Genomic DNA, 15,304 nt, shown 5'->3' with positions numbered 1-15,304 from the left:
AGTTAAATTCTTCTTGTAAGTACATGTGAATCTTCCAAATTCCCAAAATAACTTGCTAAACCCCTTTGGCGGAAGTTTCACTTTTGATCTGTAGTATTTCTACTTCAGTTTTTACTTCAATTTTTTTTTCTTTGTAACAAAATGAGAACAACAGAAAATTTATCCGTGTTGATATCTCTTTGAAGTTTTTGTAGCCAAATTTAACTCTGATAACGAGGTAGGCAGTTCGCATTTGTACCCGATTTACATTACAGGAGAGACACGTCAGCGCCTAAGAGAAAAGAAATCTTTGTGGCAACCGCCAATGAACTAACAGCTAAATTAACTTGACTGATTCGAAACCGTCAAAAGCTTCTTTTAATAATTTAGACATTAACCCTTTATATTGGCTCGTATGGATTCCGACGTCGACGCTTTTCGCAATCCTGTGGATACAAGTGCACAATTGGAGAACATGGGTATAATTGCAATGATAGTTCAAATCATCTCATGGATCTCGTCGGTTACTATGGTCTTTGGTGGCGTAGTACCGTATGTACCTCAGTACTGGGACATTTTGCAATCTCGTGATGCAGAAGGCTTTTCTATGCATGTGTGCTTAGCTCTCCTAGTTGCAAACGTACTCAGGATATTCTTTTGGTAAGTCGTTGTACGATCCGGTTACGAATTGTTGCCGAGAATTCGTTTAACCTATTTGTTAATTGCATTCAGAAACCAGAATACTAAAGTTTACCGGAACTGCGTTATAGATCGCTTCGTCATCAACAGTTTGGCTGAGTTTGTTAGAAGTGTGGTGAAAACGAAAGACGACATGGCCGCACAAGATTGCGAAATTTGAAATTTTACTTGGTGGCAAGTGTGTGCCCCCCCGCCGTCTTCTTTAGTTTCACCAATTTTCAGAACTAGATTCTCGTTAATTTTTATCCAATCAGCCTTAAAATTGGGAACGTTACCAGTTTTGAGATGCTTTTTTTTTCTTACCGTGTTTCTGCTACTTGTAATTCTTACTTTGTCGAAGGGTCCATGAAACCTTATAGTGAATTTACTTTTTACCACAGAGATATTTTTACTACAAGAAAGAGCAAATTTATTCCAACATTGTTTTCTTTGGTACAGATTAATACTTAACATGTTTGCTCTGATCTTTAAACGATCTGTTTGCTTGATTTAATCAGGTTTGGTCGTCGATTTGAACTTCCGTTATTAGCTCAAAGCTTTGTCATGATTGTTGCAATGATGATGATGTTACAGCTTTGCACCAAAATAAGAAGAGAAAGTGACATGAGTGCAAGGAAGAGGTCATTTCTTGGTAAATATAAACCAGTCTCCCAGAATCATCTTCAGAACTAATAAGAAAACGATAATCTAACAAATTTATAGAACTGATTGGTAAGTTATTTAAATGACAGTCTGACCTACAAGAGTTATTTTCTAAGGCATTGTTACCTGGATAATTACATTTATGAGGTATCATTGGTTTAGAGTTTGCTATTTCCTTGCATAGGACAACACAGAAAGCCTTGAATTATTTGTATCTGTCAGGATTTCAGACTTGATTGGTCTTTTTTTCCAATATTTGTAATCCAAAATTATTAAAGAAATATAATATCCTATTTTTCAATGAAAGTAGTTGGTACTTGTGTGCAAACTACTTGAACAGCTCCTGGTTATTGTGGTGCAACCCTCTGAAACAAGGTACCCTGTAATTTGGGACAATCAGACCAGACAACTTTACTACCCATTAGATTTTAAGATAATAATCACATATATTTTGCACCATATGTGTAATAAAGTTATTGATGTCATTTATCCATTCAACATTTTAGAGTCTTACCATCATGTTTCTGCATTTTTCTTTACACAGATTTTCACAGAAGACATTTCTGGGACTGGACACATTTTTCTGACTATGTGTTATGTGTCCTGATATTTGTGGCTGTGGGTGGTTATGTCACCTACTTATTCCTTAACTTTCCAACATTTGTGGAGCTTATAGGATTCTTGGCAGTGTTCACAGAAGCTATGCTTGGAGTTCCTCAGTTTTACAGAAATCATGTTAATCAGTCCACTGTAGGGATGAGGTATGTGCACTTGGATGTTTCCATTTCTGGAATCTGCATGCATGATATTTCTGCTTATAGACTGAGTGGAAGGGTTAGAAAGAAAAGTATTTGGGTCAAGTGCACTTTACTTGTGCATGATGACTGAAAGCCAAATGTTTTCTCATTTGCCCCAACCATACTTAGTCAAAAGGTATTTTATGATGAGACTGCAGCTCTCGCTTTCTGTATCCCTCAGTTCATGCATTTTGCATCACATAGGAGCAGCTTTTTCCATCCCAGCTTGTGCTATTTGTTTTACTCTTCAATATAGGAACTTTGTTCTTCACTTTTTTCTGTCACATAAGTCACATGATGCATAATTTTAATCCAGTCATCTGAACATACTCTACCCCTCCCTTCCCTTTGCTGGTTGTACCAAGTGTTTCATTAAAGAATTGGGAACCCTTTTATTTGGAGATCTTGTACTATTGCATCTGAAATACCACAGGGGTTGCTTGGTGAATCCTCTGCTCTAATCCTTTGACCCCTCGGAGTGACTACATGTAATTTCTCCTCACAATAGCACCCCTGAATCACACATTGAGGTCACGAGAATAGAGGAAATGATCTTTAACTAAAGACACTTTTGATTGTTAAACAAATTCTCCTTGACGGTACCTTGGGATATGTATAGTTAGCCATATGGAGAAGATACACGCTAATGTTAGGCTATAAAGGGTTAAACAAAGCTTCTTTTAACCAGCAGCAAATTGAAAAACTGAAGCATGACATTTATTTTTTTCTGTTTGCAGTGTAAAGATGGTTGTAATGTGGCTATCAGGAGATATATTCAAAACTTGTTATTTCCTTGTAAAGGTTGCACCAGTTCAGTTTTGGATTTGTGGTTTGCTACAGATATGTATAGACATTGCCATACTTGTGCAAGTTTATAAGTTTGGAAAACAGGAAAGAACTCATTTAAGATAATGAAAATTGTTTTAAAATGCAAGTTATCTCTATGGAGTGCACCATCAATTTTTATTTATACAATACATATATTTATATCCTTAAATTTTTATAGAAATTGGGTAATATTACATTGTTTACTCTAAATGCAAATTCAAGAGACTATTTTCTTGAACACTAGACACTATATTTACTGTTAGTGACTCTGAAGCTACATATGCCAAGTGGCACAATAAAATTGAGAACTGAAAAATCTGCCTGGTGGAAAATTGTCTTTCTAAAAAATTGTTTTAGGGGTGACTTGACCCTCCCCGTTGATTCAAAATCGACTGCTTATTATTAACAACTGTTTTTTCGGTTTTTCTTTCCCAGCTGTTACTGAGCGATCATTTCAGTGTCGATATCTGACTTGTGGAAATCAACATTTTTGACATGATTTGTTAGATACCCTCCTCCCCACCTTCCCTATGAAATGCCTGAGAGGTTTTTAATCAGGGAGTATGGTGCTGACTCATACCCAGTTGTCTTCATAGATTAGGTGGCCTGTGTGATGCTGGTGGTCCCTGTGAATAATTTGTCACAGGAATTTCACCCTGGAGCTGGTGTAATACAAAGATTATTGGAGATGACCCTGGTCATAGTTGACTGAAAAAAGAATTGATTCAAGACTTGGGATTCTAGAGACCTGTAGAGGTTTAGGAAACAAATTTTGCATTTCCTCTATTTCTCTGTCCAGCACCCACAGCTCAAAACATCAAAAATATATAGACGAATCAATTGATAAATAGAAAAATAAAGCAAAACATAATGGAGCTATTCTTACGGCACACGCTGAACCCTTGCGTAACCAAGTTCCCCACTCTCCCGTCCCTTTTGGAATATTCCAGAGGAGAGCTGGGTACGAATATCGGGAGAAATCGAGTTCAAAGGAGGACAGAGGATCGTAATATGCGAGTACGTGTGGCACTGGTGGTTTTGCGAGGAAAGAGACCACTATTCGGCCTGAATTTCCATACTGAAGTTTAATTTCAAGCATTTAATGCGTAAGGAATCGATCAAGTGGCTATGGAGGTCAGCCGAATGAAAGAAAATTTATTTGTCTTGATCATTTTCGCGGAATCTTTAGCATGTTTTCCCGGGTAATTTTTGGACGGACTGCGCGTGCGCTTTGGAGGCTCAAGCCCTTATGGACCAACCAGAGTCCACTATTCAGAACACACGAGGGTTCAGTTAGGTGCTCTAGCATGGCGGATGCCGGTGGCGAGGGAAACATTAGCAAGAAGTACGTTATATTTCTCGTATAAATTTAAATCACTCGACCTCCAAACTTTTACTGAATGTTTAATAATTATCTCTGATAACAGCGAGCTAAAGAGAAGGCTCAAAGCAGAGAAGAAAGCTAAGGAGAAGGATGCGAAACAAGCGGAGGTAAGGCTCCGACGATATTTTGGATTCAAGCGATTTAGTCACGGAGACACGTGGTTACATTCGACCCATTCCACCTTTCTTTGTTTTAAAGGCGCCTAGCTCTCAAGCAGCTGAGAACAAGAAGAAAGATGAATTAGACGAAGAATCATTGGATCCAAACGTAAGAGGAAGTTACTTTCGCTTTTTCATTCATAACCTAATTATTTTTTTCCATTGATTGTGTAGGCCTACATTACTGTACATTTGATATATTTGCTTCTTCAATTCCTTTCTGAAAACTAAATTATTTTATTGATTTTAAAGTAGTCCATAAAAGATTTGTCATTTTTCTGATGCAATCCATTCTCAGAAAAAATCTCAACTTCCGTATAAATAAGTTGTTGCCTCATTATTTCATCACCCTTGACCGAGGTTAAAGTTTTACTTGAAGTTAAATATTACATCCATGCAGAGGGCCTTTAAATATCGCCAAGTGAAATAATCCTCACACCTCTTAACTTTTGCTTTCTCTCGATTCTCGCGCAAGAGAGACGCAGCCTGGCTTGAGTTGAGCTTGACCTTCAAGAACATAAAAGGGTCCCAGTTGCTTTACCATAACGGGCTTCCAATCGTGTTTTAGGCGGCTTTGCCCGGAAAGTAGCCGTGAGGCAAATCCCATACACGAGAGCTTGCTCACAGGCCATGAGGTTTTACTGGCAGCGGTAGACCTGCTTTTTTTGAAAATCCCAGCATATGCTCCTTAAATTTTTCCTAAAATTTTTACTTTTTTTCATTGCAATTTTATACTTAATTTTTTAGGTGTTAAATTTGTAGAGTATGTCAGTGACAAGTCAAGTCTTTTTTATAATTTAAATAACAATCGTGGCTGCTGTCAATGAGTGATAATATTTGATTTATAGAATACTTCTTGCAAAATGTTGTTTCTTTTTTGAGAAAGTGTTTTGCTAATCTTTGCTTCGTTTGTCTTGTAGCAATACTTTAAAATCCGAAGCCAAGCTATACAAGCTCTGAAGGCTAGTAATGATTCTCCATACCCTCACAAGTTTCATGTCTCCATCTCATTAACGGAATTCATTGAAAAGTACAAAGATGTCGCTGATGGGACATGGTCAGATGATGTGGTTTCTCTTAGTGGTGAGTTGAAAAAAATGATACTAATTGATAAATACTTGAAACAATCTTTTAAGATATTATTTCCTGGACATCATAGGTATTTGTGGAATTCCTTGTTAACATCACTGGTTTAACATCTTTTTCAAAAAGACTTCCTACCCCCCCCCCCCCCGATATAAAAAGAAAATGCTACCGAGTCTGTATCACAAACAAGTCACAGACTCCCACTCATTCCTCCTTTTTCCATCCTCCCTTTTAATCTACAGTTCAGGTGTTTGGAGTGATTTTTTTGCTTAATTGAGTCCCTGTCCCTTTTGATTTAACCTTTCTTTGGGAGTCATGGGTCTAGAGGTTGTCTTGCTCAACTCAGGATCCAAGATCTGAGTCAAATTTGGCCAAGGTCATTGTGATGCTTTCCTGAAAAGACATTCATGCTCACAGTGCCTGTCAGGGATACTTATTGGATTGATATTGGGTAACCTGTAATGAACTCCCTCATCTAAAGGGACTTTTCACAATTCCCTTTGTTGCTTCTTCTTCTTCTTCAAAAACAAAGAACAGCCTTGGCAGCTGTGAAAGCTAGTCTTTACACAGGCTTTGCCCTTTCATTTTTCTTTATTGCTTACAATTGCTAACCATTACGTATAATTTACCTAAAGCTACTTAGATCTCCCTATTAGAATACATCAGTAATCCTTCAGCTGCAGCTTGCTTTTAAAAAATTGAAAGGTTCTTGATGGCTTCACCTTATCTTTTTTTCTCAACAGGTAGAATCCATGCAAAGCGTCTGTCTGGTGCTAAGCTAATATTTTATGATTTGAGAGGAGAAGGAGTGAAGATTCAGGTAATGGCAGATGCTAGAGCTGCTGAACAAGATTTTGTCGAGGTCCACAATAAGATTAGACGTGGTGATATAATTGGAATCCGTGGAAAACCAGGTATCTTAATTAATTCAGTTTAAATTTCTTTGTTTCATATTGTTTTTTTTATATACCTTAGCTTTGATAAAGTGCTTGATAAGGAATTTATAAACATTCTTTTTCAATAATTTCTATTGACTAAGAGTAGTTCTAGTTTGTATCAGGATTTTTAACTGTCATTTGATTGCTTGATGTTAAATTATGGCACCTGAATATACAAAAAACTGACCCCCAAGATATTCATTTTCCATTAGGCAAAACAAAGAAGGGTGAATTGAGCATCCTGCCATCAGAGGTTCAATTGCTATCACCTTGTCTGCATATGCTCCCTCATCTTCACTTTGGATTGAAGGATAAGGTATCCACTCTAACATTTCGCATTGCATAATTAAAATTTTTCTTATTGTAGTCTATATTAGAGTTTGAATGCCTTTAGCTTTGGTGTGCTTCAGAGATTTCCTGTGCCTATAAATCCACTATTGTGAAACTGGAGTACATTGTGCTTAAGTGCAATCAAACCTACTTTCGACCAGAAGAATGATGTAAATTTGATTAACCCCTAACAGTTGTTTTGGCTTAGCTGACTCAATGTTTAGGGTGAAGATTGCCCATTGTTTTAATGTCACTTTTGGGCATACATTACACTGTTATGGGGGAGAGAGAGAGGACACAAGAGTTCTGTGGGCAGATTATTAGTTAGGTGGCAAAATTGCAATTGTTGTCATTGTTTTCTGATATGATTAGAGTGTTACCAAATGTACAATTTCTTCTGTTTTTTTTTTTTGTAGGAAACAAGATATAGACAGCGTTATCTGGATCTCATTCTCAATGACAAAGTGCGGCAAAAATTTATTGTCAGAGCAAAGATCATCAATTACATTCGGAAGTTTCTTGACAATTTGGGCTTTCTTGAAGTAAGTGGATTTCAATGGTACCGTGCCTTAAAATGCCCAGATGAGAGATACACCCATAAGATATAAGGTCTGCAGACCATTTTTACCTGGGAAACCTTGACATTTCTGGAAAACTTTTGAAGAGTCACTTAGTATATAGCATTACTGAATTACTTTAGATGTTTGAAATATGAATTAAATGGGTAATTTGTATATGAAATCATAAACCACACTGCAACTTATTCATAGACCAGATGATTTTATGTTGAACTGAATCTAGATTTTGAACATGTTGCCTTAAAACTTAATATCTATTTGCCTATCACAATCAAAAGTCAGCAATTGCAATTGGATCTCAAGACCACAAAAGTATGACTGTTCCTGCATGCTCAATTGGCTTTTGCAGCCACACATTTTAAAATGGTTTTGAATATTCCTGATGTTCATGATTTTTTGAGTTTAACAATAATTTGTTACAGTCTTATGATAAAAGAATGTGAATGAAGCAATTATTATAAGCAATCAGTTCTTGCCACTAGGTAGAAACACCACTGATGAACATGATTCCAGGAGGAGCTGCAGCCAAACCTTTCATCACACACCACAATGACCTGAATATGGATCTCTACATGAGAGTTGCTCCTGAACTGTATCACAAAGTAAGCAAGATAGTGTCACTAATTTTCAGCACTGCCTGGTACTGAACTCATGAGGATTGTGGATTAAGACATCCCAAGGGTGTTGTCCTGCTCATGAGCCAAGTAAACTGCATCAGCTTATTTGGGCGGGAGATACATGTAACTAGTGGTACTGATATCCCCTGTCACTGAGGCTACCCTGGACGTTCGCTTTTATGTATTCATACACTTAGGTATAGAGAGGCACTGAGAGAATAAAGTATAGTGCCATGAGTGTTCATGAAAAAATATTCTTGCTTGTGCCACAAATGTGGTCAATTGAATGTGTTTAAGAATTGTTCAGCAATTTTTTTTGGAAACTTGGCACAAGTGTTTTGTACAATGTTGTTATTTGCTATAATTGATCACTGTATCCATGGTAAAGAGTTAAACTGCACATGTGTTTGTGTCATGAGGTGTTAAATAGACTGTTTGGAACTGCTAAGGGACCACTTTGAATGACATATGAATGACTTGGATGTTTTGGATCTTTTTGTTTATTGGACTATTTTTTAAGAGAAGACCTAAAGGACAGGTGTGGTTTCTGCAAGAAAAACTAAATTATTTTATTTTATCTTCTCTTTAGATGCTTGTTGTTGGAGGAATTGATAGAGTGTATGAAATTGGAAGGCAGTTTAGGAATGAAGGTACCTAATGAGACAAATTATTTACACATCTATATCAAACATGTTGTGCTTCAGCACTTATTAAAATCAAAGTGGAAATAATATGTTAGACTTGGGTGTTTCCTTTCTCAAGAATGTTATACTGTAAAGCAAAGTGGGTCTAGGGTAAGCTTAATAACTGAGTTTTGAGACAGGGCTGTGTCTGCATATTAGGTCTTCTAGCTCAGAGCTAAGAAAGTGGTCATGAGGTGACCTCGGAGTCAGAATAAGGTAACCAGGAAAAGAATACTAGTTGTTAGGGATGAGAATGGAGTGCTTTGTTCTCTCATGTAAACACACCTATTGACCAATGAGAGCATGTTTAATGGTTATTTCATGTCTTTGTTTCCTGCAGGTATTGATATGACTCATAACCCAGAGTTCACCACTTGCGAGTTCTACATGGCCTATGCAGATTACAATGATCTTATGGAGCTTACAGAAGTTTTGTTGTCTGGTAAGTCGCAGTGCTGACCTATTCTCTTACTTTCCTTACGTTAACTTGTTAAAAGTATGCAAGTAAGTAATTCTGTAGAACAAAATATCAAGTATCAGTCATCTATACTGAAAATATTTTGGCTTATCTAAAAGAATATAACTACATAAGATGGTATTTCTGAACTAGTTCATGTAATGTTGCTCAGTTTCTAAAGATTATTATGGAGCATATTGCACAGAAAAAGGTTGTTAACTCAAAGAAAAAAAACAGTTTGAAAATGCCCTCATAGATTGATGACGAAGCATATATTTTATTATGTTTTTCAGGAATGGTCAAGTCACTAACAGGGGGTTATGTGGTTACATATCATCCAAATGCAACTGATCCTGAAAACCTTGGTGAACCTCTGACAGTAGACTTTACTCCACCCTTTAAAAGGGTTCACATGGTACCTGATCTTGAAAAGGCATTGAATGTCAAGCTGCCTCCCCCATCTGAGTTTGGCACATCAGGTAACACTTCAAGACTTTTGACTTCATCTAAATAAAAATCTTCTCTTTCTGTGAATGCCAGTTACACCCCAAGAAAGTTATATAATTTTACACTCTGCTGTATGTTAAACCATGTAATTTACATTGATGATATATTACTGATTACTTTCAGAGACAAGGCAGATTTTAGATGATTTGTGCATCAAACACAATGTGGATTGCAGTTCTCCGAGAACCATTACAAGACTGTTAGACAAAGTTAGCCTCAATTCATCTCTTTGTGATAAATTTTATAATTGTATTTTAACCGTATATCAAATGTGTTTCAGTTAGTGGGCTGGAGAATTTGAGTAGGGAAATTTTTGCTTGTAAGTGTGGAAATTTTTTTGTTAAAGCAGCAGGGAGGCAAAGAAAGATTATGATTTCCAAATGTTAATGTGAATACTGGTTGAGTTTTCAAGGGGAATTGCTTGATACATGAACAGATATTATAAATGGAATAAGCTGAGCTGCTGTAAGAGATATTCAGAGTATAATGTTGCTGCTTCGTGTAAAGTTATGTTATGGTAGTACACCTTGCTGGGCAAGTGACATAGCTACTCAGCTGTGACTGTCAACATAATCATGCGAGGTTAGATTGAATTCCAAGTTCATCACAGCTCTTCCGTTATGATGGAATTAAGCTGTTTCATGCCTTGGAGACAAAACATTCAGTCATGCACTTGTGAGAAACTATCAAGGACTCTTGTGACAAGCGTTTTTTACAAGATGTTTTATTGGTCCTAAAGAGCTTAGCACAGTGCAACAAATCAATATTCAGACAATTAGCTTGTTGTTGGATAAGGATGCTGAAAGATATTGGAACTCTGCAGCCTTAGAACCATTACAAATGACTTACTTCCTTTTTTCATTTGACAGCTTGTTGGTGAATTTCTGGAAGAGACCTGTGTCAATCCAACTTTCATCATTGATCATCCTCAAATAATGAGCCCACTTTCAAAGTGGTAAGTAACATGCATAAATCAGAACAATTTTGATCGTTGGATTTCTATAAACACTCAGTGAGTAGATCAATAGACTGTCCTCTCCTAGTTGCACGATGTCTTGAGAACCAGGGTAGTGTCGGTGGGTTTGGGCCACTTGGCTTGTGTCTAAGACCTCTCTTAAACCTCACCAGGCACGTTTGCTGTAGTTCAGTTACTGCAGACTATTTCACGTGAGGTGATAGGATCATCCTTGTTGCATTCATTTGCTGCCACCTGAAAGCACTGAGTAAGTGATGGCTTGGGTGCTCATGGGAACATATTTTTACAACTAGAAGAAAACTAAAAACATTACTAAACAGGACGCATTATTGGTGACCCAACCTCAAAGCTTTTCTTCTCCCCTGCTGTCCAGCAACGTAACAAATTTTTAATAATTTTATTATTTCCTTTTTTTCTGGTCAGGCATAGATCTGTCCCTGGCCTTTCTGAGAGATTTGAGCTCTTTGTTTGCCGTAAAGAGGTGTGCAATGCGTACACAGAATTGAATGATCCTGTTGTACAGAGGGAGATGTTTCAGCTTCAAGCCAAGGTAAACAGAAATTATTTTTCTTCAGCAGAGTGCTTCTGATGGAGTGTTGTAAAACTAAAACCAAAGTAATCACAATGGCCAATCAAAAGAAAGGAACATACCTTTAACCCTTTAACTCCCTTGAGTGAGCAAGACAGAATTTCTCCCTACATTATCCATACAATTTTGAGCAGACTAGTGATGAGAATAAAGAGAAATATCAATTATGGGACCACAAGTTGATCTAACACCAAATTCTCCAAACTAACATCACAAGAACTGTATGGGAGACAGTAAGGAGAATTACTAATGAGATCTTGGAAGTTAAGGGGTTAAGAGCCAATGAGAACTTGAAGTAAAACCAACCACACTGCCTGGATCAATCACAGAGCGAAGTAAGCAAAACCAAAGGAATCATGTATTGACTTCCAACACTCGATCGAAAATTGCTCTATCTAGGGAAGGTTGAGAAAGTCAAATCACTATTTTTTCAAACTATTTTACCATTGCGATATTTTTGGATTGTGTAATTATGTATAACTCCAACCTTACTTGGGCATGTATCATAGCCTAATGGCAATGATTGTCAACTAAATCAGGTGAGGTCAAAGTAATTTCCAAGTTCATCACAGCATGTTCTTTGTAATGGACATAAACTGTTTCATGCCTTGGAGACATATAGGAAATTTTCCCATTGTGCCTTGAATGTCTGAGACTTATCTTCTAGTTGGGAGGTGAACTCAACACACAAGTGCAGAAGATGGGCATCTTTAATGGTGACGTTTTAAAAACTGGGTCGTCAAATAAAGTAATCACAACTTCTTTCAAAATACAAGAAAATAACACAAGGAGCCGATGATTTCTCTGTACATTTTAAAAAACTATCCTAAAGGATCCTCATCAGCATGCCTCTTTTTTTTTTGTTTACATATGGGCAACTGGGGGAAAATTGTTCATATTACACTTAATGTCTGACAGGAGTTGTGCTGGCCTGTCAGCACATTTTACTAGGCTTAAAGAAAGGAAAAAGTGAGAATATTACACTTTCCTGAGAAAAAATGCTGTTGGGAATTTGATTGGACTTAATATTGATCCTTTCACTATACAACACTTTTAGAAAGTCTAGCTGAGTTGTGTCCACCTTAGTTGCTTAAATTCATTTTGTTCCTGTAGGATAAAGACGCTGGCGATGATGAGGCAATGTTCGTGGATGAAAACTTTTGCACAGCTCTTGAGTATGGCCTGCCACCCACAGCTGGTTGGGGTATGGGAATAGACAGACTCACAATGTTCCTTACGGATTCAAATAACATCAAGGTTTGTTTTATTTTGCCTTTTCTTTTTCCATCTTTAATTTTGATACCCTACTTCTGGTGTCATCTCACTCTGGAACTAAAAGTAAAGAGACCTATACAGCTCTCTAAACAAGGTCGGGGGGGGGGGGGGGGGGGGCAAGAGTCTAAGAGTGCACGTTACCCTCCTTCCCAGCCCAGTAAAAAATTGAAAACCGTAGGAAAACAGCTCAAAGTTTTCTTTAATTTCGCAAAAATGCTTTTCGAGACTCTCCTCCTCCCATAAAAAAAAATTGCCCTTGGGATGCTCCTTTCCCCAAAAACATGCTCTTGGGGCCCTCCCCTCCATAAACAAATGCTGTTGGGGCCCCTACTCCCCTGCTTGGCGCACCTTGATTGAGAATTCTTGCCTCTCCTTGAAACACTGGCTACATATTTTCTTTTTATTATCATTATTTTTTATTATTTTAACTTTTTTTTAGCATCTTTCAAACCTGCTATACTACAAAATGAGCAACATCAGTTAAAGTAACGTGTTTATTTTAATTGCACTGTTGTTCTGTTTGTTGTAGGAGGTACTATTTTTCCCAGCTATGAAACCAGATGAGAGCGGAACGGCCGATCAGGATAAACCAGGAGCCAATCCCGGAGAAAACGAGAAAAATTGATATTAAAACTTTTTTCCCATGCCAGAGCATAAACAGTTTTATATCAAAATAGAAATCCATGTAATGGACACTTCCAATTACAATTTTTAGACAACACGAATGTATGGCGATCAAAAGAGTAGATTGAAATCAAACAGCCTCTGATGAACTCCAAAGCTCTCTCCTACGGGGACAGAGTTGAAGGATAATCATTTTAACTTTTTGTAGTGTGCTACATCAGCAAACAGCTAGGAATTCTCTAAATTTTGTTTTTGCACGTCAAATTCTCGTTAAGGCTGATCAGTGTTGTTATTGTTGTTTCCAATATGAAGTCGAAAGTATATCAAAAGATACTTGAAGTTCCTCTATGGAAATGAGGATAAGAGTGACCTTTGATATGAAATTAATTTTTATTCCCATGTAGATGAACTAATTTTCATAATGTTTAAGTTTTGCTCTTGGCCTCATTTTGTTCAGACCTTTAAAGTGACCTATAAATTGGAGCCAGTCCGTTTGCCAATCTTGAAGCTTTATCTAATTTTTCACGAAATTACTAAAATCAAACTATAATGTCAATAAAGAGGAAATTTGAAGAAGGCAGTGGTTCCAAGTTGATTTTATTCCACATTACAGTCAAGCCCCCCTACAAGATCTGATAACTCTCTTTCGCTTCCACAAGACTCTTTAATCATTGATCCGATCAGATGAAAGCTTCATCAACGTGGAAAAGAAGCAGGTAAACTTTGTCAAATACTCACCTTTAATTAAAGGTGCTGTCGTTAACTAAAGCTTATCCACTCGATTCAACTGGTCAAATAAGTTTAGGTGACGGGATGGCTCTCGGTTACCGGAAGGCATATTCGACAAACAAATGTCACGACGTCTAATCTTTTATTTAAATGACCACTATGGGTGTTCTGGTACGCATTGATAGTCTTTTGATTGTAATAAATCGTTTTCAGTTTCGCGTTCAATGAATCATTACTCTAAGTGCTAGCTGTCAAAACATTCTTCTGTGGGAATGACTGAGTTGTAATGCTCTCCCAGACCGTATTCATGGTGATGATATCTAGAAAACAACAAGCAAATCGAGACAAGAATTATGAATGAACACCAACAACAATTAAATCTATAAAGAAGCTGTAACGCAACTAACGAAAGGCAGAATTTACTGATGCTAGCACGCTAGACTCGTGATTTACGAATCCTGGGGCCGACTTCCAACCCCCTCCCTAGAGGGTCTTAAGGGGATGTTAACTTTTACGGCGAATGGCTAAAACTTTGGCCAATTTTCGGCTAACGGCAGCCGGGAACCCATCACTGGGCTCCTGCTAACGTTTACCATCTTTCTATTGTTGTCACCATACATTGTATTCACGGTTAACTTTTCTTGCGACTAACGGGTAAAATTTGTCAAATTTTTACGCCTGATGGCTAATTTTTGGCCATCTTACGCCAACGGTTAATTCTATTGAGACACACTCCCAAGGTCTATTTTGTTTCCATTCCCTTAACCCTTCCACCCGAAAGAATGACAAGCATATAAATTCTCCTTACAATATCACCTCTCAATCACACATTAAGGTCATGAGAATAAAGAAACTGATCACCAACTAAAGAAGCTTTTGATTGTTAAACAAATTCTCTTTGCCAGCACCCAGAAAATGTATAGGGAACAGAAAGGAGAATGTGCATACTGATGTTAAGGTGTAGAGGGTTAAACAAAAGATCGATTCAGAGACTGCTAACTCGTCCTTGGTCGTCCTGACTTTTGAAACCACGGCCGCGGGGTTGCGATAGACTAGCATTAAGACGAGGGATCTGATTATGGAAAGGATAACCTTTCTCATTCCATCCCGTAACGAGGCCCTTTCCCTCGCGCATCTCTGGTGCGCTTTTTTCGTTGGTATTTCTTCCACTTACGATAACAATAATGGCCGGTCATCATAGTCCTCTCCTATTCTTAGAACTGGGGCGTTAGCTTGATAAACTTCTATAGGAAGCTTTAGAGCTTGAGACAAAGCCTGGATCTGTTGGGAAGACAATTGTGTTAAAATGTCAGAATAGGCAGGGGACAATAAAAACACGGGGACGACGTATATGACACGAAAAGAACCCAGGCTCCTGTGAAACCTCATAAGTATCGAAACCAACGGGACATTTCAAATTGTCCATTT

The 15,304-nt window shown here is 37.6% G+C and overlaps 3 protein-coding genes across 3 annotated transcripts in view; 2 read left to right on the top strand and 1 right to left on the bottom strand.

The window, feature by feature from the left end:
* The first annotated feature begins 69 nt into the window (after nt 1-69).
* LOC131781905 (solute carrier family 66 member 2) lies at nt 70-3,252 on the top strand. Its single transcript, XM_059098614.2, has 4 exons — nt 70-639; nt 1,176-1,309; nt 1,865-2,081; nt 2,855-3,252. Exons 1-4 carry the CDS (start codon nt 395-397, stop codon nt 3,027-3,029), a joined length of 771 nt encoding a protein of 256 aa, XP_058954597.1. The 5' UTR covers nt 70-394; the 3' UTR covers nt 3,030-3,252.
* Nucleotides 3,253-3,930: 678 nt separating this feature from the next.
* LOC131781903 (lysine--tRNA ligase-like) lies at nt 3,931-13,724 on the top strand. Its single transcript, XM_059098612.2, has 16 exons — nt 3,931-4,290; nt 4,373-4,436; nt 4,528-4,596; nt 5,408-5,570; nt 6,317-6,487; nt 6,724-6,827; nt 7,258-7,383; nt 7,902-8,021; nt 8,626-8,686; nt 9,060-9,161; nt 9,470-9,655; nt 9,807-9,892; nt 10,553-10,638; nt 11,083-11,209; nt 12,362-12,505; nt 13,053-13,724. The coding sequence occupies exons 1-16, from the start codon at nt 4,136-4,138 to the stop codon at nt 13,146-13,148; spliced, it is 1,860 nt and encodes a 619-aa protein (XP_058954595.2). The 5' UTR covers nt 3,931-4,135; the 3' UTR covers nt 13,149-13,724.
* LOC131781904 (deubiquitinase OTUD6B-like) overlaps nt 13,174-15,304 on the bottom strand; it is a 9,549-nt gene continuing 7,418 nt past the window's right edge. Inside the window, exons 9-10 of the mRNA XM_059098613.2 lie at nt 15,051-15,157; nt 13,174-14,196 (exon numbers count right to left, since the gene is read on the bottom strand). Coding sequence (XP_058954596.1) covers nt 14,121-14,196; nt 15,051-15,157 — 183 coding nt within the window. The 3' untranslated portion in view covers nt 13,174-14,120. The remainder of the gene's footprint in view (nt 14,197-15,050; nt 15,158-15,304) is intronic.

This window comes from Pocillopora verrucosa, chromosome 3, assembly GCF_036669915.1.
Source record: "Pocillopora verrucosa isolate sample1 chromosome 3, ASM3666991v2, whole genome shotgun sequence".
Lineage (NCBI taxonomy): Eukaryota > Metazoa > Cnidaria > Anthozoa > Scleractinia > Pocilloporidae > Pocillopora > Pocillopora verrucosa.
Note: the sequence above shows the minus strand (reverse complement) of the source record. Positions and strands in the feature narration are given on the sequence as shown.

Coding starts and splice junctions, on each gene's coding strand:
- LOC131781903 (XM_059098612.2), top strand. CDS start 4,136: ATGTTTTCCCGGGTAATTTTTGGACGGACTGCGCGTGCGCTTTGGAGG. Junction 8,022..8,625: donor CTCCTGAACTGTATCACAAA/GTAAGCAAGATA, acceptor TCTTCTCTTTAG/ATGCTTGTTGTTGGAGGAAT. Junction 12,506..13,052: donor CGGATTCAAATAACATCAAG/GTTTGTTTTATT, acceptor TGTTTGTTGTAG/GAGGTACTATTTTTCCCAGC.
- LOC131781905 (XM_059098614.2), top strand. CDS start 395: ATGGATTCCGACGTCGACGCTTTTCGCAATCCTGTGGATACAAGTGCA. Junction 640..1,175: donor GTACTCAGGATATTCTTTTG/GTAAGTCGTTGT, acceptor TGATTTAATCAG/GTTTGGTCGTCGATTTGAAC. Junction 1,310..1,864: donor AAGGAAGAGGTCATTTCTTG/GTAAATATAAAC, acceptor TTCTTTACACAG/ATTTTCACAGAAGACATTTC.